The 27,486-nt window shown below is 40.2% G+C and overlaps 1 protein-coding gene and 3 gene segments (V, D, J or C); 3 read left to right on the forward strand and 1 right to left on the reverse strand.

Moving 5' to 3' along the window:
- LOC101272106 (T cell receptor alpha variable 18-like) overlaps positions 1-13,206 on the forward strand; it is a 155,820-nt gene extending 142,614 nt beyond the window's left edge. Inside the window, 1 exon segment of the V gene segment in view lies at positions 13,023-13,206. Within this exon segment, the coding sequence occupies positions 13,023-13,182 (160 nt within the window).
- Positions 1-27,486, reverse strand: part of SALL2 (spalt like transcription factor 2) — a 915,550-nt gene that overhangs the window by 254,716 nt on the left and 633,348 nt on the right.
- LOC125963600 (T cell receptor alpha variable 20-like) overlaps positions 1-27,486 on the forward strand; it is a 156,002-nt gene that overhangs the window by 124,262 nt on the left and 4,254 nt on the right.
- On the forward strand, positions 404-1,470 carry LOC125963604 (T cell receptor alpha variable 17-like). The segment is given in 2 exon segments: positions 404-476; positions 658-1,470. Coding segments are annotated over 2 exon segments (396 nt in total).

A 27,486-nucleotide genomic window follows, 5' to 3' on the forward strand; every position in this document is an offset into this window, starting at 1 on the left:
TTCTGTAAATCCAGGCATCAATATTCTTTCTTCATTGAGTTTGTACATGAATTAAGCTGTATCTGTTCTTACTCTAGGCTAGAACTGGAGTGTAATAAAGGCAAAGAATAGACCAGCTTTGTAATTTCTTCTGTATCAGCTCTAATGCTTCACCTTCCACAGCCAGCTCTATTAGCAGGATGATGTTGTCACCACAAGATGGCAGTACCCTCTCTCCTCAGAGTTGCTTGGTTTGAAATCAACATGTTTGTATTGAAAGCGCAGGATTGAGCTCCCTCTGATTGGCTGGGTAAGAAGCCTGAGTCTCTCTCTGGGATCCAGAGGGACTAGATAAATATACCCAGAAAAAAGAACTAGACTGAGGAACCTGGCTTCATTTCAGGCTCCGGAGCTGAGCCTCCTGTGATCCCAATAAGGAAGGAGAATGGAGAAACTCCTGACCGTGTCTTTGGTGATTCTGTGGCTTCAACTGGCCAGTGAGTTGGGGCTCTTGGCGATGGGAAGAGGGTGACCAAAGTTCCGAGCCCACAAGACAGAGGGGCAAAATCTTCTTGTTAATTGGGAAATGTACCCCCAAATTATGGAAGGAAATGCAAACACTAGAGAGTGAAAATGCAGTGACTGACTCCTGGCCTCTGGCCTTGTGTTTCTGCCTAGGGGTGAATAGCCAGCAAGGAGAAGAGAATCTTCAGGCCCTGAGCATCCAGGAGGGTGAAAATGCCACCATGAACTGCAGTTATAAAACTGCTATAGACACCTTACATTGGTACAGACAGGATTCAAGGAGAGGCTTTGCCCACCTGATTTTAATACGTTCAAATGAGAGAGAGAAGCTTAGTGGAAGACTGCGAGTCACGCTTGACAACTCCATCAAAGGCAGTTCCCTGTCCATCACGGCTTCCCAGGCTGCAGACACTGCTACTTACCTCTGTGCTACGGATACACAGTGCTCACCAGGCAACTGCAGCCCCAACGCAAACCCTGCCAGAGCTGCCTCTTAGAAGCCGCAACAGTGTGTAGAGGTGGTGGTTATGTCTTCCCACAAAGGAGAGTCTACAAACAGCTGGCAACAGGAAAGGGAGGCCTGTCAAATTCCTGATGTTTTTGGCAGCATGTTAGACTAGGGTAAAGGGCATGAGATTTAGAACGGGAAACTGAAATACCAGCTTCAGCTCTGCCCATCCTGGCTCTGTGTCCTTAAGCACACCATCGGTGTAGCAGCCTTCAGTTTCCTCACTTTAAACAAAGGATTTGGACTCATGAGCCTAAAGACCCTTCAAGCTCTAATTTTACCAGGTCACTTGTGGAGGATGAGGAAGGACTTGTCAGTATTAGAAGGTCTCATCTGTTATATGTACAGCCCCCTCAGGACTTAGGTGGCTTTGAGATGCATGAGAGGATTTTTGCATTTCTCTAATTCTAACAGTAGATTCATCAGACATTAGAGTTAAAAAGGATCTTAGGACTCTTTCAACCAAACTTGTCATTTTAAAGCTGAGGGGTGAAAACGTTGTATAATTATAGACACAAAGATCTGAATCTTTGGAGTAGTAGAGACAAAGATCTGAATCTGATTCTCCCATTTATTAGTTGTGTGATTTCCAAGCTTCAATTTCTCCATTAAAGAGATGGGAATTTATCAGAGTCATAATCTTTCCTCATACAAGTGAGAGATGTATGTTCTCGGCTACCAGCTCCTAAAATATTGTGTTTTGAAAGTGGATACTTCTATTATCACATATATAACAGTTTTCCATCCATTTTATTCTTGCTTCTGGTAAGAAGTTTTTTTGATACATTTTTGATGCTACTGAAAATGTGTTTGTGGAGAAAGTGCATTTGTACTTATGTGATGCTTGGTGGAAAAGGTGGGGGAGGGCAGGCAAAAGGTTGGTAGGACTGTGGTTCCCAAATGTCAGAGCTTCAACCACCAACATCACCTATATCAGAATCACTTACAGCACCTTGAAGATCTGGGTTATTAGGCACTTACTCAATCAGACTCTGATGCACTGATGCATTGTATTTATTTATTTTTTTTTGCGGTACGCGGGCCTCTCACTGTTGTGGCATCTCCCGTTGCGGAGCACAGGCTCCGGACGCGCAGGCTCAGCGGCCATGGCTCACGGGCCCAGCCGCTTCGCGGCATGTGGGATCTTCCCAGACCGGGGCACGAGCCCGTGTCCCCTGCATCGGCAGGCGGAATCTCAACCACTGCGCCACCAGGGAAGCCCGATGCATTGTATTTTTAATGAACATCTTCTATATCAGTTAGAGACTGGGTCAGCTTCAAGTTACAAAAACTTCAAATATAATATTTTTAACAAGGTGGAGTTTACTTTCCTCTCACGTGAAGAAGCTCTGTCATATGTATCATATGCAGTCCAGGGCTGCTATACTACCGTCATCACGTTATAAAAAATCAAGGGGCTTCCTTCTAGCTCTCTGTCTCTTGTCCTTAAAGTGTCACTTTTGTTTATATACTTGGCAGAAACTGCTAGAGATCCATCCACTTTATACACATTCCAGGCAGAAAGAAAGAGAAGGTCAAGCTCAAATGAGTACACGCTGGCCAAGTCAATCATTTCCAGAAAATCCACCCAACAGCTGCTACATTTCACTTACCAGAGTGTTATTCCATGTCCCCACCTTTCTCCCGTCTGCAAAGGAGTCTGGGATGTCAGTATTTTTTCAGTCTCAGCATGTTGTCACTCACATCAAAACTGTGGTTCTATTAGTAAGAAATAGGAGAGAATGGACATTCTTTAGGCAAATAGCAATTTCTGCTATCCTCAGCTTAGGGTATATTAAGGCTCATATGGGGTTTTTTGCTTCATAGTTATTCATTTTTGAAATAGTATATCTAGTCTATCTCCCAGCTCTGTTGACTTTGCTTCCTAAAGGTCTCCAGAAGATGTCACAAACCCCACACACTAATTCACCTCCACCATCCTAATTAAAAATCCATTTTAGTCCCTTGCTCCCTAGCATGTGACACACCCCATCATTCTTCAATGTAGTCCTCTGTACCACAGTGAGAATGATGTTGTCAGAGTGCAGATTTGAGCATGCCAGTCACTGGATCCCCATTTGCTCTTAGAATAAAGAGAAACTTCTTTTAAAATTTTTATTTATTTTATTTTTGGCTGCATTGTGTCTTCATTACTGCGCGCGGGCTTTCTCTAGTTGTGGTAAGCCAGGGCTACTCTTCGTTGCGGTGCACAGGCTTCTCATTGTGGTGGCTTCTCTTGCTGTGGAGCACGGACTCTAGGTGCACAGGTTTCAGTAGTTGCAGCACGCAGGCTGAGTAGTTGCGGTACACAGGCCCTAGAGTGCAAGGGCTTCGGTAGTCACGGTGTGTGGGCTCAGTAGTTGTGGCTCGTAGGCTCTAGAGCGCAGGCTCACTAGTTGTGGTGCACAGGCTTAGTTGCTCCACGACATGTGGGATCTTCCTGGACCAGGGCTCAAACCCGTGTCCCCTGCATTGGCAGGTGGATTCTTAACCACTGTGCCACCAGGGAAGTCCCAAAACTTCTTAATATGACCTACAAAACCTTGCATAATTTAGGATCTTGTTACCTCTCTAACCTCAATTCACAATGTACTCCTAATCTCTCTCCCTCTCTGTCTCTCCCTCTCTTCAACAATACTGGTATTATTTAAGTTTCTTTTTTTAAAATTAATTAATTTTTGGCTGCGTTGGGTCTTTGTTGCTGCGTGCGGGTTTTCTCTCGTTGTGGTGAGTGGGGGCTGCTCGTCATTGCAGTTCGCGGGCTACTCACTGCGGTGGCTTCTTTTGTGGCAGAGCACGTGCTCTAGGCACGTGGGCTTCAGTAGTTGTGGCACGTGGGCTCAGTAGTTGTGCCTCGCGGGCTCTAGAGTGCAGGCTCAGTAGTTGTGGTGCACAGGCTTAGTTGCTCCGGAGCATGTGGGATCCTCCTTGACCAGGGCTTGAACCCATGTCCCCATGCATTGGCAGGCGGATTCTTAACCACTGCACCACCAGGGAAGTCCTTAAGTTTCTTAAAAGTACCTTTTTCCTACTATATGACCCCTTCATAGCAACTGTAGGTGATTTCTTATTTATTTTCCTTTTCCTAATTTTTTTTCCTCCCTTCAAAAGAGTAAAAAAAAATAGTAAATGCCTATTCATTCTTATACATCTGTTCAAGAGCCTGTAGCTGAAGGAAGCTCAGGGGGCATTTTTAGAATTATAGACCTCTGCATTTTCACATTTGCAGTTTCTCCTTTATTTCTTTGATTATTTGATTAAGACCTGTTTTCACTACTACTTCTGTGGGTTCCTTAATGGTAGCGTCCATATCTGTGTGTCTCACCCTTGAAAACTCAGCATCAATGTATCTTAGGCATTAGGATCATCTAATTTCCTTCTTCTTCTTTTCTATCCATTAATGTATTCCTTATTTTAAGTCTCCTCAAAAAGATATGATAATATTTATTAAAAAAAAGAAATCTTTGGAAGTTTATGGATACATTCTTATGGCATAGCAGGGATTGGCAAAGCACAGCCCACAGGTCAAAGCAGCCTGCCACCTGTGTTTGTGAATAAAGTTTTATTGGAAAACAGCCATGTCCATTTATTTATGCATTGACCATGGATGCTTCGTGTTATAAGAGCATAGCTGAGTAGTCACGACAGAGACTATATGACTTCAAAACCTAAACTATTTACTATTTGACCCTTTACAGAAAAACCGTTTGCCAACCTCTGGGGTGTAGGAATGACATGGAAATTTTTAGATTTGCAGTTTTTTGTTTGATAGCAACAAATTAAATAATAAAAGCATACGACTAATCAACTGTATGGCCAACTTAGAATACTCCCCTTGGTTTTGAGGCTTTTGTGTTCTTTACCTTATTTTTATCAAATGAATGACAAATGGAATAACGGCACTTTACAAATAAAAGCATCTTCGTTCTTTAAATGGATAAAAGTGTTAAGAATATTTTTTAAACATTTAATACATTTTTACTGAAGTATAGTTGATTTACAGTGTTCTGTTAGTTTCAAGTGTACAGCAAAGTGATTCAGTTATACATACGTATATATTCTTTTTCAGATTCTTTTCCATTATAGGTTATTACAAGATATTGAGTATCATTCCCTGTGCTATACAGGGATCTTGCAGGGCAGTTTGTCTTGCATAACACCCGAGCCAAGATTTTCTTGACGATTCCACCAAAGGATCAAGAAACTAGAGGAATAGTTCTGTCAACTTTTATGTAACTCCAAACAAAACCTCCTGCTGCTTCTCAGCCAGCCATGCTGTTTGCTTTCTGCATGCTGCATAATGGAGAATTTAACAGTTATCATAGTTTTAATGGTACTGGAGGATGTAGTCACTGTCCTCACCTAACAGGGTGGATGTCTGGACACCCACCTGAAGGTAAACACTGCCTTCTTCCCTAACATTCTGGAGTCCTGCACACTGGGTGCTGGACACCTGAGCATTGGGAGTTAAACATCAGGATAAACAGGCCAAAGAAATGGAGAGGGAGATAAAAGAACAAAAATAAATCTAAATAGTGGAAATAAAGTATTCAAGCAGGTTTTATTTCCCTGGTGATAACTGCATCAGCTCTCTACTTCCAGTCTGAGCCCTCATTCCACATGGCTGGGTCCAGGCTAGTGGGAGTACAGGCAGGGCATAAGATTTGTTTTACGTACCTGCTCCTCACTCAACTGAAAGCAATTTGAGATAGGAATCGTGTCTGGTTTTGGTTTACACATTGTAGACAACTCTGTAAATTTCCAGAATGAATGCTTGAGCCTAGGGATTCCTGAACACGCACAATAATATAAGAGTACCTAGGTGGTCTGCTGAGCCAGAGAGTCTTGCCAGCAGGATAACTCTACTCAAGACCCTAATTTTAGTAACAGCTAAAAACATAGTTCATTATAACTGGAGAAAAATCACATAGGTGAATATGTATCATTTGAAGAAGACTATACTTGTGTTCAACTGACTTAGTCATAGCTATTGTTACTAGATTGACAGCACTGCCCTGAGAGCCTGTGTAAGGCAACATCACAGCTGTCTGCAGAAACAAAGTCCGCATGCCTTAAAATGGTTGATGTGAGCAAGTAACAATGTTTTGACTTCTTGCTATAAATACTTTATACTATAAATACTTTATGCAAAGTCATACTTTGCATAAAGTAAACCCAATCCTAGGGAAAGAATAAGCTATGAAATGACCCTGTCAAATCTTCTGCTGTGTTCACTTCACTAGCACAAATAATTCCACAAGAAACTAGACAAACAAGCTGACTGACATTGAGCAAACGGTTCTTTACATTGAGATTCCTAAATCCCTAATAATACAAATAAACAGGAGACAGATAAGTACCACACACGTGCCTCTGGAATGAAGAGAGTCTGGCTAATACTATTAAGTATCTAAACTCTACTTTCTTAAAAAATTACTTAGTTGAATAAAACAAGAATGTGACAAGAAGCAAAAAGAAGGTGTTTCAAAACAACTAAATGAAGTGGAGATAGGCAACCTTCCAGAAAAAGAATTCAGAATAACGATAGTGATCCAGGACCTCAGATAAAGAATGGAGGCGAAGATTGAGCAGATGCAAGCAATGTTTAACAAAGACCTAGAAGAATTAAAGAGTAAACACCAAGAAGAATTCAAGAACAAGCAAACAGAGTTGAAAAATACAATAACTGAAATGAAAAATACACTAGAAGGAATCGATATCAGAATAACTGAGGTAGAAGAATGGATAAGTGACCTGGAAGACAGAATGGTGGAATTCACTGCCATGGTACAGAATAACAAAACAAGAATGAAAAGAAATAAAGACAGCCTAAGAGACCTCTGGGACAACATTAAATTCACCAACATTCACATTATAGTGGTTCCAGAAGGAGAAGAGAGAGAGAAAGGAGCCAAGAAAATATTTGAAGAGAATATAGTCGAAAACTTCCCTAACATGGGAAAGGAAATAGCCACCCAAGTCCAGGAAGCACAGAGAGTCCCAGGCACGATAAACCCAAGGAGAAACACACTGAGACACATAGTAATCAAAGAGACAAATATTAAAGACAAAGGAAAATTATGAAAAGTACACAAGGGAAAAACAACAAATATCATACAAGAGAACTCCTGTAAGGTTAACAGCTGACTTCTCAGCAGAAACTCTATAAGCAGAAGGGAGTGGCACAATATATTTAAAGTGATGAAAGAGAAGAATCTACAACCAAGATTACTCTATCCAGCAAAGATCTCATTCACATTTGATGGAGAAATCAAAAGTTTTACAGACAAGCAAAAGCTAAGAGAACTCAGCACCACCAATCCAGCTCTAAAACAAATGCTAAAGGAACTTCTCTAAGTGGGAAACACAAGAGAAGAAAAGGACCTACAAAAACAAACCCACAACAATTAAGTAAATGGTAATAGGAACATACGTATCAATAAATACTTTAAATGTGAGTGGATTAAATGCCCCAACCAAAAGACACAGGCTCGCTGAATGGATAGAAAACAAGACCCATATATATGCTGTCTACAAGAGACCCACTTCAGACCTAGAGATACATACAGACTGAAAGTGAGGGGATGGAAAAAGATATTCCATGCAAATGGAAATCAAGAGAAAGTTGGAGTAGCAATACTCATATCAGACAAATAGGCTTCAGAATAAAGAATGTCACAAGACACAAGAAAAGACACTACATAGTGATCAAGGGATCAATCCAAGAAGAAGATATAACAATTATAATATATATGCACCCAAGATAGGAGCACCTCAATACATAAGGCAAATGCTAACAGCTATAAAAGAGGAAATCGACAGTAACACAATAATAGTGGGGGACTTTAACACCTCACTTACACCAATAGACAGATCATCCAGACAGAAAATTAATAAGGAAACACAAGCTTTAAATGACACAATAGACCAGGTAGATTTAATTGATATTTACAGGACGTTCCATCCAAAAACAGCAGATTACACTTTCTTCTCAAGTGCACACGGAACATTCTCCAGGACAGACCACATCTTGGGTCACAAATCAAGCCTCAGTAAATTTAAGAAAAATAAAATTATATCAAGCTTCTTTTCCGACCACAACGCTATGAGATTAGAAATAAATTACAGGGAATAAAACGTAAAAAAACACAAACACATGGAGGTTAAACAATAAGTGACTAATTAACCAAGAGATCACTGCAGAAATCAAAGAAGAAATGAAAAAATACCAAGAAACAAGTGACAATGAAAACACAATGATCCAAAACCTATGGGATGAAGCAAACGCAGTTCTAAGAGGGAAGTTTATAGCAATACAATCCTACCTCAACAAACAAGAAACATCTCAAATAAACAGTCTAACCTTACACCTAAAGGAACTAGAGAAAGAACAAACAAAACCCAACGTTGGTAGGAGGAAGGAAATCATAAAGATCAGAGAGGAAATAAATGAAATAGAAACAAAGAAAAAAGTAGCAAAGATCAATAAAACTAAAAGCTGGATCTTTGAGACGATAAACAAAATTGATAAACATTTAGCCAGACTCATCAAGAAAAAGAGGGAGAGGACTCAAATCAATAAAATTAGAAATGAAAAAGGAGAAGTTACAATGGACACCCCAGAAATACAAGGCATCATAAGAGACAGAAATACAAGGCATCATAAGACTCAACCAGGAAGAAACAGAAAATATAAACAGACCAATCACAAATAATGAAATTGAAACTGTGATTAAAAATTTTCCAAGAAACAAAAGTCCTGGACCAGATGGCTTCACAGCTGAATTCTATCAAACATTTAGAGAAGAACTAACACCCATCCTTCTCAAACTCTTCCAAAAAATTGCAGAGGAAGGAACACTCCAAAACTCATTCTACAAGGCCACCATCACGCTGATACCAGAAACAGACAGAGATACTACAAAAATGAAAATTACAGACCAATATCACTGATGAATATAGATGCAAAAATCCTCAACAAAATACTAGCAAACAGAACACAACAATACATTAAAAGGACCATACACAGTGATCAAGTAGGATTTATCCCAGGGATGCAAGTATTCTTCAATATACAGAAATCAATCAGTGTGATACACCATATTAATAAATTGAAGAATAAAAACCATATGATCATCTCAATAGATGCAGAAAAAGCTTTTGACAAAATTCAACACTAATTTATGATAAAAACTCTCTAGAAAGTGGGTACAGAGGGAACATACCTCAGCATCATAAAGGCCATATACGACAAACCCACAGCAAACATCACTCTCAATGGTGAAAAACTGAAAGCATTTCCTCTAAGATCAGGAACAAAACAAGGATGTCCACTCTCGCCACTTTTATTCAACATAGTTTTGGAAGTCCTAGCCACTGAGATCAGAGAAGAAAAAGAAATAAATGGAATCCAAATTGGAAAGGAAGAAGTAAATCTGTCACTGTTTGCAGATGACATGCTACTATAAATAGATAATCTTAAAGATGTCACCAGAAAACTACTGGAGCTAATCAGTGAATTGGGTTTAGTTGCAGGATACAAAATTAATGCATAGAAATGTCTTGCATTCCTACACATTAACAGCAAAAGATCAGAAAGAGATATTAAGGAAAGAATCCCATTTAACATCACATCAAAAAGAATAAGACACTTAGGAACAAACCTACCTAAGGAGACAAAAGACCTGTACTCAGAAAACTATAAGATACTGTTGAAAAAATCAATGATGACACAAACAGACGGAGATATATACCATGTTCTTGGATTGGAAAAATCAATATTGTGAAAATGACTATACTACCCAAAGCTTGATAGGGATTGCACTGAATCTACAGATTCAGTGCAATCCCTATCAAACTACCAATGGCATTTTTCACAGAACTAAAACAAAATCTTTCACAATTTGTATAGAAACACAGAAGACCCTGAATAGCCAAAGCAATCTTGAGAAAGAAAAATGGGGCGGAAGAATCAGGCTTCCTTACTTCAGACTATACTACAAAGCTACAGTAATCAAGACAGTATGGTAGTGGCACTAAAACAGAAATATAGATCAATGGAACAGGATAGAAAGCCCACAGATAAACTCATGCATCTATGGTCAACTAATCTATCATGAACGAGGCAAGGATATACATTGGAGAAGACAGTCTCTTCAATAAGTGGTGCTGGGAAAACTGGACAGCTACATGTAAAAGAATGAAATTAGAACACTCCCTAACCATACACAAAAATGAACTCAAAATGGATTAAAGACCTAAATGTAAGACCAGACACTATCAAACTCTTAGAGGAAAACATAGGAAGAACACTCTTTGACATAAACAACAGCAAGATCTTTTTTGACTCACCTCCTAGAGTAATGGAAATAAAAACAAAAATAAACAAATGGGACCTAATGAAACTTAAAAGCTTTTACACAGCAAAGGAAACTATAAACAAGATGAAAAGACAACCCTCAGAATGGGAGAAAATATTTGCAAACGAATCAACAGACAAGGATTAATCTAAAGAATATATAAACAGCTCATGTAGCTCAATATTAAAAAAACAAGCAACCCAATCCAAAAATGGGCAGAAGACCTAAATAGTCATTTCTAAAAACAAGACATGCTGATGGCCAAGAGGCACATGAAAAGCTGCTCAACATCACTAATTATTAGAGAAATGCAAATCAAAACTACAATGAGGTATCACCTCACACTGGTTAGAATGGGCATTATCAGAAAATTTACAGCAACAAATTCTGGACAGGGTGTGGAGAAAAGGGAACCCTCTTGTACTGTTGGTGGGAATGTAAATTGATACAGCCACCATGGAGAACAGTATGGAGGTTCCTTAAAATCTAAAAGTAGAACTACCATACGACCCAGCAATCCCACTACTGGGCATATACCCAAAGAAAACCATAATTCAAAAAGACACATGCACCCCAATGTTCATTGCAGCACTGTTTACAAAAGCCAGGTCATGGAAGCAACCTAAATGCCCATTGACAGACGAATGGATAAAGAAGATGTGGCACATATATACAATGGAATATTACTCAGCCATAAAGAGGAACCAAATTGGGTCATTTGTAGAGACGTGTATGGACCTAGAGACTGTCATACAGAGTGAAGTAAGTCAGAAAGAGAAAAACAAATATCATATATTAACGCATATATGTGGGATCTAGAAAAATGGTACAGATGAACCAGCTTCCAAGGCACGAATAGAGACACGATGTAGAGAGCAAATATATGGACACCAAGGGGGAAAACCGGGGTGGGAGGGGGTGGTGGTGGGATGAATTGGGAGATTGGGACTGACATATATATACTAATATGTATAAAATAGATACCTAATAAGAACCTGCTGTATAAAAAATAAAAATAAGGTGTTTCAAGAACCAAGACCCTAAGTAAGGTCACCTATCCCTCATAAGGCTAAAGGTGTAAGGCTGCTGTCATCTAAGTATGGTTCATGGGCCCAAAGGAGGCCTTTTCAGGGTGGTTTACAAAACTCGATGAGTTTTCTCTCTTTTGTTGCAGATTAGTACTGCGCACAGGATTCACAGTGACCCCCCCCGTCATTATCTCTCTCTCTATCTCTTTTTTTGTAGACGTCCCTCCTCTCTGGTACACTGGTCCACAAATTCTAGGTTCTTCAAGATCCCCAGTCTCCTATTCCGTCTCAATCTCATAGTGAGACAGCTGGGCTATTTTTGGTAAATCCCTCCCGCACTGGTGCCGAGAAGCTGCCTCCATGAAGTAAGCTGGGCAATGGTCGGGCTCACCTCATCTGTTTTCCTTATCTCTGTGCTACCTGTAGTCCAATGTCCAAAAGTTGTTTCATACAGTTTGTCCAGTTGTCCAGTTGGAAGGAAGGTCAACTCTACCTTTCTCAGTGAAGAAGTTACAGTAATTTGTTTTTATTGTATTTTACAAATATGTCATTTCATGATGGATAGGGATAAAATCCTTTTCAACCAACCACACATTACTTGAGATCTGCCTTAGGTAATGTTTCCTCTGTGGCATGCTGAATGAGTCTTGGGGATGAATAGTAATTCAGGCAAAGGATTTGGGGAGTTTAGGGAGCACTTTCTAGGCAGATGAATCCCTCTCTTAACCATGGGAGTCATGGAGACATATGCAAGAAAGAGACCTCTGACTATTCCAGTTAAAAATTCTGCCTGGGATTATTTGGGTAGCTAGAGATACTTGTACCATGCAGAAAATGATGGAAGCAACAACTGAATATTTCCCTAAGCATGCTCGTGTTTAGAGCTCTCTTCTGAGTCCTGTCCCATCCTCCTTTGTCTATGCCTCAAGCTATTAATATTTTATCAGGAGAAAAAGGTCAGATATAGCTGTGGTGCAATTTTCAGGATGAACACCAGAGGGCGGGGTTTCCTGCAAATGTGGTTCCTCTTTTTATTCAGGTGCTGGTTTGACTTGTTTACTTTGTAGCCACAAGACAGATTACTGTTGCTGTGCAGAAAGGGGCTCTCAGTTTCTAAGTGAGGAGTTTCTATAATATTCAGCTGCAAACTAGCCCCATTAGATTTGGTGTATTCTAGGGAGCAAGGACTGTTGCCAACATGTTTTCTGCCACTCACTCTGTTCTTGTGATCTTCTTAATATTCAGTAAGTAACATTTTATCCTAAATGTTCATGATTTTTCATTTTCCTATAATTATGGGTAACTTTTAGTTTTCTTCTCTGGCTGAAAACTCTCCTTCTGTCCATTTATAACATAAAAAAGTGATTCTCTTCTAGGAGGGACCAATGGAGACTCAGTGAACCAGACAGAAGGCCCAGTGACTGTCTCAGAGGGGGCGCCTAGGACCCTGCACTGCACTTACCAGACCTCTGATCCAGGTCCCTATCTTTTCTGGTACGTCCAGTATCTCAACAAAGCTCCGCAACTCCTCCTGAAGGGCTCGAAGGCAAACCAGAGGGCAGAGCATCAAGGTTTTCAGGCCACTCTTGTTACGAGTGACAGCTCCTTCCACCTGCAGAAAACCTCAATGCAAGCATCAGACTCGGCTGTGTACTACTGTGCTCTGAGTGACACGGTGAGAGGGGCTGCAGGGGGAGCTGAACACAAACCCAAGGGGAGCAGGAGGGCTGAAGTGAGCAGCCTTCCGAGGAGGAGGTATATTCTCTCCTTGGGCAGTGTTTAGTTTATTTAGAGCTTTTCAGGAAAATAAATCAAGCTCAGATCTAATTCCTAGAAACCCAGGAGGTTGGGACTTGTTCGTCAGGGAGAATAGGGTGGATGTCAGTCTTAAAGAAGACCCAAGCTCTGATCCCCAGAAGCGTCCCTGTTCAGCCAGAAAGACTCCTCCCTTCTCTAGACTGACTTTCAAAAACATCTATTTTCTCTTAATGTAAGATGGATTTTAGATGTCACGATATTAATATATTCATTTAGGGAAGAGAAAAGGAATAGATGACTAAAAGCTGCATCAGCTGAATCACAATCATATATCAGCACAGGGATGCCAAGCAAATCATACACAAATTTTCACGCGGCTGAGACGTAACGCTGTTGAGGCGCTGCTCTCGGTGAAATGAGCCAGAGCTGCTGCAGCAGTGGGATGAAAAGGCATTTGTGATTTTTGAATGGCTACATTTTTGATATAAGGAGCTAGGAATGCATGGTCTGGTGACTTTGCATTCATTTTGACTATAGGATGGGATACTTGAAAGCAAGGTGTTTCTAGCACAGACTGACTATTGATTGGCATTAGACACGTACAGCTGGACAAATTTTGTCCACCAGGAAACTTGCTGTGTGATAGCATTAAGCAGACAAGGAACTTTATCCAATGTAAATTTCCCCAGGAACCAATGCCTTGGAGTGAAGGAAGAAAAGTTATGATGACTGAGGGTAAATAGTTTGACCTTCCTGTCTGGAAGAAGAATCTGTGAGCTTATTTCACTGTAGAGTTTGGCTGCAGGCCAAAAAAAAAAAAAAAAAAGCCATACAAAAACATGGATGACTATTTGTTCTCAGAAGTCACCATAATCATAACAAATTGTATTGCTCATAAAACTTATGTCTATCCTAGACGCATTGGCTGAATATGGCAAATGGCTGCAGCACTGATATAATTGTTGTCAACTTAATTAAAATAAAGTCTAAAGAGGCAGGTTAGATTCACCAACCATGTCAAAAAGCCATGACGTGCCACAGGCAAACTGATAGCAGCAAGTTACATTTCCTGTTCTGGTGCAGAAGCATCTCACCCTTCAGTACTTGTGCACGTGCCCTGTCAGGCACAGGGCAGGCATTTAGACCTGAATTTGAGACAGAACACAGCACATTTCACTCAGAGGAAGAGCTTCCAACATGGGGTTCCCTGGTCTGCTGAGAGTTGTCATAGCCTCCGTCCGCCTTGGTAAGGCTGGTAAGGATGGCCACAAACAGACTCAGCTCCACTCAGCTCCCATGTTTGGGGGTAGGGCAGGTTATAATTGTCTGGTGGTGTGTAGGAGAGTTGAGTAATGGGTAGAAGAATTAGAAGTCTTAGTCCTGTTTGTCCCTTGCAGCCCTCGGGGTTCCACCAGGAGAATCAGCCTAATTCTTTCTCTGTGTCTCTCTGTCTGTCTCTCTCCATATATATTATATATATAATTTTTTTTCTTCTCCCCAGGATCCATCACAGCCCAGAAAGTAACTCAAGACCAGCCAGGGGCTTCCCTGGTAGTGCAGTGGTTGAAATTCTGCCTGCTAATACAGGGGACATGGGTTCGAGCACTGGTCTGGGAGGATCCCACATGCCGCGGAGTAACTAGGCCCGTGAGCCACAACTACTGAGCCTGTGCGTCTGGAGCCTGTGCTCCGCAACAAGAGAGGCCGCGATACTGAGAGGCCCGCACACCGCGATGAAGAGTGGCGCCCGCTGGCCACAACTAGTAAAAGCCCTCGCACAGAAACTAAGACCCAACACAGCAAAAATAAATAAATTAATTACTAAACTCCTACCCCCAACATCTTCTTAAAAAAAAAACAAAAAGAAGTGAAAAAAATAGGACCAGCCAGAAATTTCTATGCTGGAAAAGGAGGATGTAACCTTGGATTGTGTATATGAAGCTAGTAGTTACAGTTATTATTTATTCTGGTACAAAGAAGCACGAAGTGGGGAAATGATTTTCCTTATTCATCAGGAGTCTTACAATGAGTGAATACAACAGGGGGTCGGTAGTTTTGGACTTCCAGAAAACGGCCAGTTCCATCAGCCTTACCATCACAGCATTGCAGCTTGGGGACTCAGCGGTGTATTTCTGTGCTCTGAGAGACCACAGTGATGCAGGTCCCTGTGGGAACCCCACAGAAACCTCAGATCTCAACGTGAGGTGTCCCCCAGCTATGAAAACCTTAGTGAGATTCTCGGTAAGGACAGGAGAAGGCAGGGGCCGTGTCAGCGGGGCAGGGGAGTTAGAAGTGGAAACCTCACTCTAAGGTAAATGCTATCTCTTTGGCTCAGAGAACATATCTAAAAGTGTCATTCATCAAAAGCATCTTTATCTTCAATTCTTCATCTTGAAGTAGATCATTTGCCAAAAAAATATTTAAAACTTTTTTATGGTGATTATATTAAAGCAAGTGATTTGGTTTAAAAAAATTCAGTAATATTTGGCCAAATCTGCACCTGAATTGTTAGACTTTTAGGTTCACTGCACAAATATTCATGCATTGCTGACTAAGTCTTGTCATTATGTTAGATCTGAAGTATCTGTTAAATGGCACTTCTTGGACTCTCCCTGTCCCATTGTCTCATGCTGTGCCATGAATGACCTGGAATGATGTACACAGAATAAATGTCACCACAACTCTTGACACCAAGGAGGAATGAAGCTCTTCAGTTTGCTCAGAACCAGCCCCATTACCTGATCACATTCTCTATATGCAAGTTTAATGCAGATAAAATAGAATATCCAAAGAAGTAATACTCAAAACAAAACAGAACAACTCAAAAATTCTACTAGTCAGGAAAAACTCTGCTACAGAATCACATCTTATAGGATGTTTTCCATTCTGCGTTTTTACCCAACAGTATATTATGAAATAATTATTTGCACAGCATTATTTACAGATCAAAATCACACATTCTAATGGCGATATTCCAATGTATGATTTTTTTTTAAGAAGATGTTGGGGGTAGGAGTTTATTAATTAATGTATTTATTTTTGCTGTATTGGGTCTTCTTTTCTGTGCGAGGGCTTTCTCCAGTTGTGGCAAGCGGGGGCCACTCTTCATTGTGGTGCGTGGGCCTCTCACTATCACGGCCTCTCCTGTTGCGGAGCACAGGCTCCAGACGCGCAGGCTCAGTAGTTGTGGCTCACGGGACTAGCTGCTTCGCGGCATGTGGGATCCTCCCAGACCAGGGCTCGAACCCGTGTCCCCTGCATTAGCAGGCAGATTCTCAACCACTCCGCCACCAGGGAAGCCCCCAATGTATGATTTTATAATACTTTTTTGGCAAATTCCGTCTTACTAGTTTTTTAGATTGTTTTACTCACAGTAACAAATAATGCTGGAATGAACACACAGGTATTTGATGATTTCCTTGACAATTCCCAGGAGGTGAAGAGGAATTTACCTTTAGTCTTTCTGGTATGGGCTCCCTGATCATTTCTGTGACCCTGGAGTATAGCATATTTGCAGTCTACAACTACTAGACACTCATATTTTGCCTGTTACAGAAAATTCTCTTACATCAAGGCTTTGCTGTACAGTTTAGCTCCTATGACTCCAGATGGCCTCAATTTCAGACAATTCTGCACCACATATGTTCACAGTAGCTATAATATAACATCTGAAAGAGTAATGTCTCTGTGCTATTGTGTGGTGATATTAGGTGGCAATTAACCTGGTGGATATGTTTTCATCTGGAATTCCAAAAAGAAAGATATTCTTCCTTGTGTAAGGATTTTCTATCCCTACTATACAAAAAACAATGATCCCAATACAGAACAACTTTCCAGAAAAGAAAGCATAAGTGTGTGTGTGTGTGTGTGTGTGTGTGTGTGTGTGTGTCAGGGAGAAGGAGAGAGAGAGAGAGACCACGATAGAGTTATGTAGCCAAGTCATGAAGTAATTAACTAAACAGTTAAATTTCGTAAAACGTATCAGAAATAAGTAAAGTCTTTCAGAGACAACTTTTAATGAAGAAAATAGATGTAAGTAGTTTACAAGGGAATAAATCCAAGATTTGAAGCAGGAAAAATGTATCTTAGAATCTGGTGCAGGAAGCGGTATTGGCGAGAGGTACTCAAAGGAGGATTCCCAAAAGTTAGCAAAAATTTTTAAAAACACCAGACCGAAAATAATCAATGACCTATCTTGTTTAACAATTATTTCAATCTATTTGTACTTTGAAAGTCTGAGAAATCTTCTAAAATGTTTTGGATAACATGCATACCAGCTCAAACTGGAGCCGTTGTAAAATCATGGTCACTAGTCTCTACTTGATCCCTAACATCCCCCAAATCATATCCCGTCTCCTTCATCAATGAGCTATCTAATCATAATCGCCTTTTTAAATTTTCTTGATTGTCACATAACCCTAATTTTTCTAATATCTCCATCAGATTATTTTGCCAATAAATAAGTAAATGCCATCTGGGAAGGAATGCATTAACAGTGTGCCTGTAACTTGTTTTCTGCTTCCTCTGAGGTCACCTGAGGCCTTTGGGGTTTCCTGAGCTGAACTATTTGTGGACACAGTAATCTCATTTATACTTGAAAAGTAAAGAGAAGTTTTTAGGAGTTGTTCCGTACTAAGTTCTTATCCAGAATGACCTTAGCAGGACACCCAGGGTATTTCTAGATTATTCATTGCAAATAAACTAGAATTTATGGACATGGGATATATCTGATTGGAAAATGGCAGTCAACTAATGTTGGATCTCTTGTACGTGATTAGAAAAACCTGAAAGACCCCAAACCTCTATGACTTCCCTGTTGCAACCTGTGTTGCTATAGTTGATGCTTGTCATACTGAACCCCAAGTCTGCCCTGGTGTTAAAAAAGGGACTTTGTCAAGCTTCATTTGAACAATTCATGAGCTCCCAGAGACTGAAACTGGGTCTGCTGCTCTTTCTTGCTTGGTTTTGCTCTTCAGAAGCCCTGTTTTATCCCCTTCTAGTCACTACCATCCTTCCAAGGAAACCATGGTCCCATAGATAGATTGGTTTTGCCCATTTCTGAACATTATACAACTAAAATAATATAGTTTGGATTTTTTTCTATCTGGATATTTTTTTTAATATCAGATTTCTAAGAGTCATCCATGTTGTATACAGTTTAGTTTGTTTATTCTCATTGCTGTATGAACATACCAGAATTTATTTAGCAACCTGCTTAAATGGTTCTTTGGATTTTTCCTGCCTTTGGCTGTTATCAATAGTGGTATTATGAATATTCTTATACACGTTCTTTGGTGAACATATTTACACACTGCTATAGGGCATATATATTAGAATTTCTGGATTAAAGGGTATACATATATCTGGCTTTAATTCCTCCACTAGCTAAGCCCTCAAAGAGTGCTAATAACCTCGGTGTTGTGAATCAACCGCAATTTCCAAACCTCATCATTGCTGACCTCTCAGAAACTTTACACACATGAGTTGTGACCATTTACTCTTGCTTCAAATCCTCTCTTCCTTACAGAAAGTTTCTCTCTTTCTTAGAGAAACAGCTTCTTCTCTGACAAAACACTCTCTGAGGTTTGCACCTACTTCTTGGGCTGTTCCCTCTCTCACCCCTGCACACACCTTCATCTCCCTTCCAGTCATTAACTATTGCATGTCTGCAAGCTTTAGCTCTAGACTGTGTCCTCTCTTTGTGTTATTCTCTGTCTCTCTCTGACATTTTACTCATGTCTACGTGACTCCGTGTCATACCTCATCATCTCCTTTCTCTAGCTTCTCACTCAATTTAACAAGTATGAGCCACCTTTCTGTCACATATACACAGAGATAAAAATAACAGAGTAATCAGCATTCTGGCCGTAAGTACAGTAAAGTGAGAGAAATTGTCATTGCCGCCTAGTGTGACCCTCTGAATCCTCCAAACTCCAGGGGATTCATTTCAAACTCTCTGAGCCAATCTTCCGAATCTCTCTAACTTGGCTTGAGGAAGATTGAGGAAGACACACCATCACAGCTTCACTTCTGTTTGCTCTAACTCTTCAGTGAATTATCAGTTTTCTCATATATCATTACTCTGCATGATAGGCTAAGGAAAGTTGAACAAATGCACTTCATATATGTTTTGGAAATGTACCCAAGCATGTATTGTGGACTCTCTCCATGGGTTCTCATGTACTGAAGGCTCTCTTCCAAGTCCAAGACAAAAGGAAATGTTGCAATTAATATGTTTTTGTAATCTACATCTGTATCTATACTTATGTATAGACTTCTAAAATTCCTGCTATGCCTATAACTGTGAGTTCCATACAGTCAGGAAACATGTATGTATTGTACATGACACAGTACATGGCACATAGTGGTTGCACATTAAATACTGGCTAACTGAAGAATGAATTAATTGATAATATCAACAGATACAGAGCTTCTACCTTTTGGATGCTGTTAGATAACTGTGTATCAATTAGTTCTTGTATTCGTCCAATTCTCATCACCATAAGAATACTTCTATTTCCACGTACCATAAATCCCCTTTCTGTTTGTACAGATTTTCGTCATATGGTACTATTTTCAGGTTTGCAATTAGATGGTCTCCTTCTTGTTGGCGTAGACAGAGCCATCTTCATCACCTGAGTGAGTCTATAGGAAGATGTATATCGAATTCATTTTCTTGTGGAGTTGGAAGTCCCTCTTATCGGCGAGTCTTCCGGTTTCACCTGGTGATGACGTATTCCTGCATCATCTCTTTTCTGCTTTCTTCTCTAGAGCTTTTATCTTAGAATTTCAGCCTCAAATATTTATTTCCTTGGCTAGAGATATGAGTCCTACAATGCTAAGGGCGGTAGTGGGCAGAGAGTGGGGGGGTGGTCCAGGCCGAAAGAAAATCACAGTTAACTTAGTTCTCTTTGAGTCCCCATATTTTCCTTTCCATCCTAATTCCTAGGGCTCAAAGGAAATGACCTTTTTATAATAGGTGTTCTCCATACACTAGATGGTGCCCATGAGTACAATTGGATGGAGTTAAACTATCTGTTTCTATTTATCTTTACCATTGCCATCACTTGTTTTGCTTCTTTGTATATTTTTAATTTCCAGTCTAGTGACCTAGTTTGGGGGTAGATATTCCTACCACTGGGAGTCCTAGCCTGACACAAGAAAAAAGTCTTGTCTGTTTTTCTAACTTCCTGATTCTGGTTCCAAGGGCTGAATTATTTCAATCAAGAATCCTTTTACGTTCCTGGATTCTCAACCCTTAAGAAAACTTTTAGGAAGTATTATCCTCAATTGTAATATTGGTATTTTAAAAGTTCTCCTATGAGAGCAAAAATCAGGACTCTGCCTCTGGCACAGTAGAAAGAACAATCACTACATCCTTGGGGAAATGAGCTATTTGACCTTGGAATGGTGACTGTGATAAAAGGTAGATGGAAGCATGTAATTTTAGCAAAAAGTAATAAGAGAAAGAGGGAATTCTCTTTCTTGTGACAATTTGTAGAGAATATTCTCTTTTTCAAGAAACACATGCTCAATTATAGGAAAGAAGTTATAGACAAGGAAGAGACTCTCACTTTAGTTCACTTTGATGACTTAAATATTAATAGGCATTTTTTTCCTCAGAGAATTTTAAAGTTTAAAAGAATGTGAATTTTAGGAAAGATTACAGTTATCCTCGATCATAAGATAGATGTAACGATTTTCCAAATCTATACTAGAAAACATTGCCCTGTAATACATGATAGATGATTTCAGAGGCTGATATGTTGAGAAAGGTTTGGGTTTGTACTATAGTTTTACCTTTACTTTTAATTTAGAGAAATCACAGTAAGTATAAAAAGGGAAGCTCACAGGCTCAAAGCATAAAAGTTTTTTCAGTCTTCTATGAGAAGTGCTCAAGCTACATTTTGGTTATGTTGCTTTGAACTAGTTACTTGATAACAGCAAATAGGTAAAGCTTAAGACAAAGATTACGACAAATTCCTCTTTTCTAAAAAAGATCTTCTTAAAAATATATATTATAAAAATCAACTCAAAATGGATCACAGACTTAAATGTAAAATATAAACTATGAAACTTGAAAAAAAATAAGAGAAAATCTTCAGGCCTGGAGCTAAGTAAATCTTAGATTTGACACCAAAAGCATGATACACACACACACACACACACACATACACACACACACACACACACACACACCCCTAACTGAATCAAATTTAAAAACTTTTCCTCTACAAAAGACCCTGTTAAGAATATGAAAAGATAAGCTACAGACTGGAGGTAAATATTTACAAACCATGTATCTGACACAGTACTTGTATCTAGAATACATAAAGAACTCTAAAAGCTAAATGGTATAGAAAATGAACAACCAATTAGAAAAACGGGTGAAAGACTCAGATTGATATTTCACCAAAGAGGATATACAGATTGCAAATCAGCACATGAAAAGATGCTCAACATCATTAGCCATCAGAGAAACGCAAATTAAAACCACAATGAAATATCACTATACAACTATCAGTGGGGTAAAATAAAAAATAGTGACAACACCTAATTCTAGCAAACGTGGGGAAAACTGGATCACTCATAAATTGCTGATGGGAATATAGAATGATACAGGCACTCTGGAAAATAGCCTGGTAATTTCTTATAAAACTAAACATGTAATGCAGACTTGGACACTTATCCTAGATAAATAGAAGACTTTATTTACATAAAAATCTGTACCTGAATATTCATAACAGCTTAATTCATAGCAGCCAAAATATGGAAACCTGATGTCCCTTAGTAGGTGACTGGTAAAACAAACTGTGGGACGTCCCTACCATGGAATACTACTCAGAAATAAAAAGAAACAAACAGGTTGGATACACACTATTACCTGGACAAATCTCATGTTTTTACTACTCATTCTGAGTGAAAAAAATCTCAATGCTTACTTCTATATTATTCCATTTATATAACATTATTAAAATAACAAAATCATAGGAATGAAGAACAGGTTAGTGATTGTCAGGGGTTAAGGACTAGGGAAGGGGTGGGTGTGGCTACAAAGGGGTGGCATGAGGAAGCCTTGTGGTTATGAAACAGCTGTGCATCTTGATTGTGGCAGTGATCCTATACATGTGATATACATGAATGCATGAATCTGTACATGTGTAAAATTGCTTAGAACTACACACACACACACAAATGGCTGCATGTAAACTGTGGAAATCTAATAAGCCTTGTGTGTTGTACCAATGTTAATTTCCTGGTTTAGAGACCCCTGGAGGACACAGGGTGAAGAGTACACAGAGCTTCCCTGTACATTTTTGGAAACTTCTATGAATCTGTAATTATTTCAAATTAAAAAAAATTTTTTTTTAATTACAAACAAATTTCATAAAAATCACAACTTAAATCATCTCCTTGGTTTCATTACACATCACACATTCAGCTTCTGGGTTCTTTTAGAGTCTATCCTACAAAGAGCTCCTGCATTAATCTTGCAGTTATCTTTTTCACCTTCTTTCTGAGACACACGTTCAGAAACAGAGAAACACAGCCTTTTAAATATGATTTGTAAGAGTCAGAGTTTGCTAAGTGTGACTAGAATAAATCAAATCAAAGGATGAGAAAATGGATACAAGTTAGATTAATGACTTTCACATCACTGAGAAATTATCAGATTATCAAAGAAACAGTCAAAGGACAACAAACCCCTTACCTACACTGTTAGTGCAATAATTCTGTGCAGCTTATTCTTTTCTAGTCCCTGAGTGGGTGAGGGATGAAGTGACATTAAAGCAGTGCGTCTGAGAGTTGATGTTCTTTTTCTGGGTTGTAGCTAATGGGGGTAGAGTGTGCTCTTTGGGCAAGTCTGAAGAGAGCTTATATAAATGGTGGTCAACTCTGCAACATCAACACATGTTCAATGACAAAACCCAATGGAGTGGGGCTTCCGGAAAGATGGCAGAAGAGTAAGACACGGAGATCACCTTCCTCTCCACAGATACACCAGAAATACATCTACACGGGGAACAACTCCTACAGAACACTTACTGAACGCTGGCACAAGGCCTCAGACCTCCCAAAAGGCAAGAAACCCCCCACATACATGCGTAGGGCAAAAGAAAAAAGAATAAACAGAGACAAAAGGATAGGGACGGGACCTGCACCAGTGGGAGGGAGCGGTGAAGGAGGAAACGTTTCCACACACTGGGACGCCCCTTCGCGGGCGGAGACTGCGGGTGGCGGAGGGGGAAAGCTTCGGAGCCACAGAGGAGAGCACAGCAACAGGGGTGCCGAGGGCAAAGCGGAGAGATTCCCGCACAGAGGGTCAGGGCCGACCGGCACTCACCAGGCCGAGAGGCTTGTCTGCTCACCCGCCGGGGCAGGCGGGGCTGGGAGCTGAGGCTCGGGCTTTGGTCGGAGCGCCGGGAGAGGACTGGGGTTGGTGGCGAGAACACAGCCTGCAGGGGGTTAGTGCGCCACGGCTAGCCGGGAGGGAGTCCGGGGAAAAGTCTGGACCTGCCGAAGAGGCAAGAGACTTTTTCTTCCCTCTTTGTTTCCTGGTGCGCGAGGAGAGGGGATTAAGAGCGCTGCTTAAAGGAGCTCCAGAGACGGGCGCGAGCCGCGGCTAAAAGCGCAGACCCCAGAGACGGGCAGGAGACGCTAAGGCTGCTGCTGCTGCCGCCACCAAGAAGCCTGTGTGCGAGCACAGGTCACTCTCCACACCCCCTTCCGGGGAGCCTGTTTAGCCCGCCACTGCCGGGGTCCCGGGATGCAGGGACAACTCCCCCGGAAGAACGAACTGCGCGCCTCAGGCTGGTGCAACGTCACGCCGGCCTCTGCCGCCGCACGCTCGCCCCGCCCTCCGTGCCCCTCCCTCCGTCCCGCCTGAGTGAGGGCCCCAGAATCAGCGGCTCCTTTAACCCCGCCCTGTCTGAGCGAAGAAGAGACGCCCTCCGGTGACCTACACGCAGAGGCGGGGCCAAATCCAAAGCTGAGCCCCTGGAGGCTGTGAGAACAAAGAAGAGAAAGGAAAATCTCTCCCAGAAGCCTCAGAAGCAGCGGATTAAAACTCCACAATCAACTTGATTGTACCCTGCATCTGTGGAATACATGAATAGACAACGAATCATCCCAAATTAAGGAGGTGGAATTTGAGAGGAAGATTTATGATTTTTTCCCCTTTTCCTCTTTTTGTGAGTGTGTATGTGTATGCTTCTGTGTGAGATTTTGTCTGTATAGCTTTGCTTCCACCATTTGCCCTAGGGTTCTATCCGTCCGTTTTTTTTTTAAATTTTTTTCTCTCAATAATTATTTTTTTAATTTTAATAACTTTATTATACTTTATCATATTTTATTTTACTTTATCTTCTTTCTTTCTGTTTTCCTTCCTTCCCTCCTTCCTCCCTCCCTCCTTTCTTTCTTTGTTTCTACTTCTACTAATTATTTCTTTCTACTTTTTCTCCCTTTTATTCTGAGCCGTGTGGATGAAAGGCTCTTGGTGCTACAGCCAGGAGTCAGTGCTGTGCCTCTGAGGTGGGAGAGCCAACTTCAGGACACTGGTCCACAAGAGACCTCCCAGCTGCACATAATATCAAATGGCAAAAATCTCCCAGAGATCTCCATCTCAACACTAGCACCCAGCTTCACTCAACCACCAGCAAGCTACAGTGCTGGACATCCTATGCCAAACAACTAGCAAGACAGGAACACAATCCCACCCATTAGCAGAGAGGCTGCCTAAAATCATAATAAGTCCACAGACACCTCAAAACACACCACCAGACGTGGACCTGCCCACCAGAAAGACACGATCCAGCCTCATCCACCAGAACATAGGCACTAGTCCCCTCCACCAGGAAGCCTACACAACCCACTGAACCAACCTTAGCCACTGGGGACAGACACCAAAAACAACGGGAACTACGAAACTGCAGCCTGCAAAAAGGAGACCCCAAACACAGTAAGATAAGCAAAATGAGAAGACAGCGAAACACACAGCAGATGAAGGAGCAAGATAAAAACCCATCAGACCTAACAAATGAAGAGGAAATAGGCAGTCTACCTAAAAAAGAATTCAGAATGATAGTAAAGATGATCCAAAATCTTGGAAATAGATAGACAAAATGCAAGAAACATTTAACAAGGACCTAGAAGAACTAAAGATGAAACAAACAACGATGAACAGCACAATAAATAAAATTAAAAATACTCTAGATGGGATCAATAGCAGAATAACTGAGGTAGAAGAACAGATAAGTGACCTGGAAGATAAAATAGTGGAAATAACTACTGCAGAGCAGAATAAAGAAAAAAGAATGAAAAGAACTGGGAAAGTCTCAGAGACCTCTGGGACAACATTAAATGCACCAACATTTAAATTATAGGGATTCCAGAAGAAGAAGAGAAAAAGAAAGGGACTGAGAAAATATTTGAAGAGATTATAGTTGAAAACTTCCCTAATACGGAAAAGGAAATAGTTAATCAAGTCCAGGCAGAACAGAGAGTCCCATACAGGGTAAATACAAGGAAAACCACACCAAGACACATACTAATCAAACAGTCAAAAATTAAATACAAAGAAAACACATTAAAAGCAGCAAGGGAAAAACAACAAAAAACACACAAGGGAATCCCCATAAGGTTAAGAGCTGATCTTTCAGCAGAAACTCTGCAAGCCAGAAGGGACTGGCAGGACATATTTAAAGTGATGAAGGAGAAAAACCTGCAACCAAGATTACCCAGCAAATATCTCATTCAGATGTGATGGAGAAATTAAAACCTTTACAGACAAGGAAAAGCAGAGAGAGTTCAGCACCACCAAACCAGCTTTACAACAACTGCTAAAGGAACTTCTCTAGGCAAGAGACACAAGAGAAGGAAAAGACCTACAATAACGAACCCAAAACAATTAAGAAAATGGGAATAGGAACATACATATCGATAATTACCTTAAATGTAAATGGACTAAATGCTCCCACCAAAAGACACAGATTGGCTGAATGGATACAAAAACAAGACCCATATATTTGCTGTCTACAATAGACCCACTTCAGACCTAGAGACACATACAGACTGAAAGTAAGGGGATGGAAAAAGATATTCCATGCAAATGGAAACCAAAAGCAAGCTGGAGTAGCAATTCTCATATCAGACAAAATGGACTTGAAAATAAAGACTATTAGAAGAGACAAAGAAGAACACTACATAATGATCAAGGGATCGATCCAAGAAGAAGATATAACAATTGTAAATATTTATGCACCCAACATAGGAGCACCTCAATACATAAGGCAAATAGTAACAGCCATAAAAGAGGAAATCGACAGTAACACATTCATAGTAGGGGGCTTTAACACCCCACTTTCACCAGTGGACAGATCATCCAAAATGAAAATAAATAATGAAACACAAGCTTTAAATGATACATTAAACAAGATGGACTTAATTGATATTTATAGGACATTCCATCCAGAAACAACAGAATACACATTTTTCTCAACTTCTCATGGAACATTCTCCAGGATAGATCATACCTTGGGTCACAAATCAAGCCTTGGTAAATTTAGGAAAATTGAAATTGTATCAAGTATCTTTTCCGACCACAACGCTATGAGACTAGACATCAATTACAAGAAAAGATCTGTAAAAAATACAAACACATGGAGGATGAACAATACACTACTTAATAACGAAGTGATCACTGAAGAAATCAAAGAGGAAATAAAAAAAATACTTAGAAACAAATGACAATGGAGACAGGACGACCCCAAATCTATGGGATGCAGCAAAAGCAGTACTAAGAGGGAAGTTTATAGCAATACAATCCTACCTTAAGAAATAGGAAACATCTCAAATAAACAACCTAACCTTGGACCTAAAGCAATTACAGAAAGAAGAACAAACAACCCCCAAAGTTAGCAGAAGGAAAGAAATCATAAAAATCAGATCAGAAATAAATGAAAAAGAAATGAAGGAAACGATAGCAAAGATCAAAAGAACTAACAGCTGGTTTTTTGAGAAGATAAACAAAATTGATAAACCATTAGCCAGACTCATCAAGAAAAAAAGGGAGAAGACTCAAATCAATAGAATTAGAAATGAAAAAGGAGAAGGAACAACTGACACTGCAGAAATACAAAAGATCATGAGAGATTACTACAAGCAACTCTATGCCAATAAAATGGACAACCTGGAAGAAATGGACAAATTCTTAGAAATGCACAACCTGCCAAGACTGAATCAGGAAGAAATAGAAAATATGAACAGACCAATCACAAGCACTGAAACTGAAACTGTGATTAAAAATCTTCCAAGAAACAAAAGCCCAGGA

This window comes from Orcinus orca, chromosome 2 (genome assembly GCF_937001465.1).
Source record: "Orcinus orca chromosome 2, mOrcOrc1.1, whole genome shotgun sequence".
NCBI lineage: Eukaryota > Metazoa > Chordata > Mammalia > Artiodactyla > Delphinidae > Orcinus > Orcinus orca.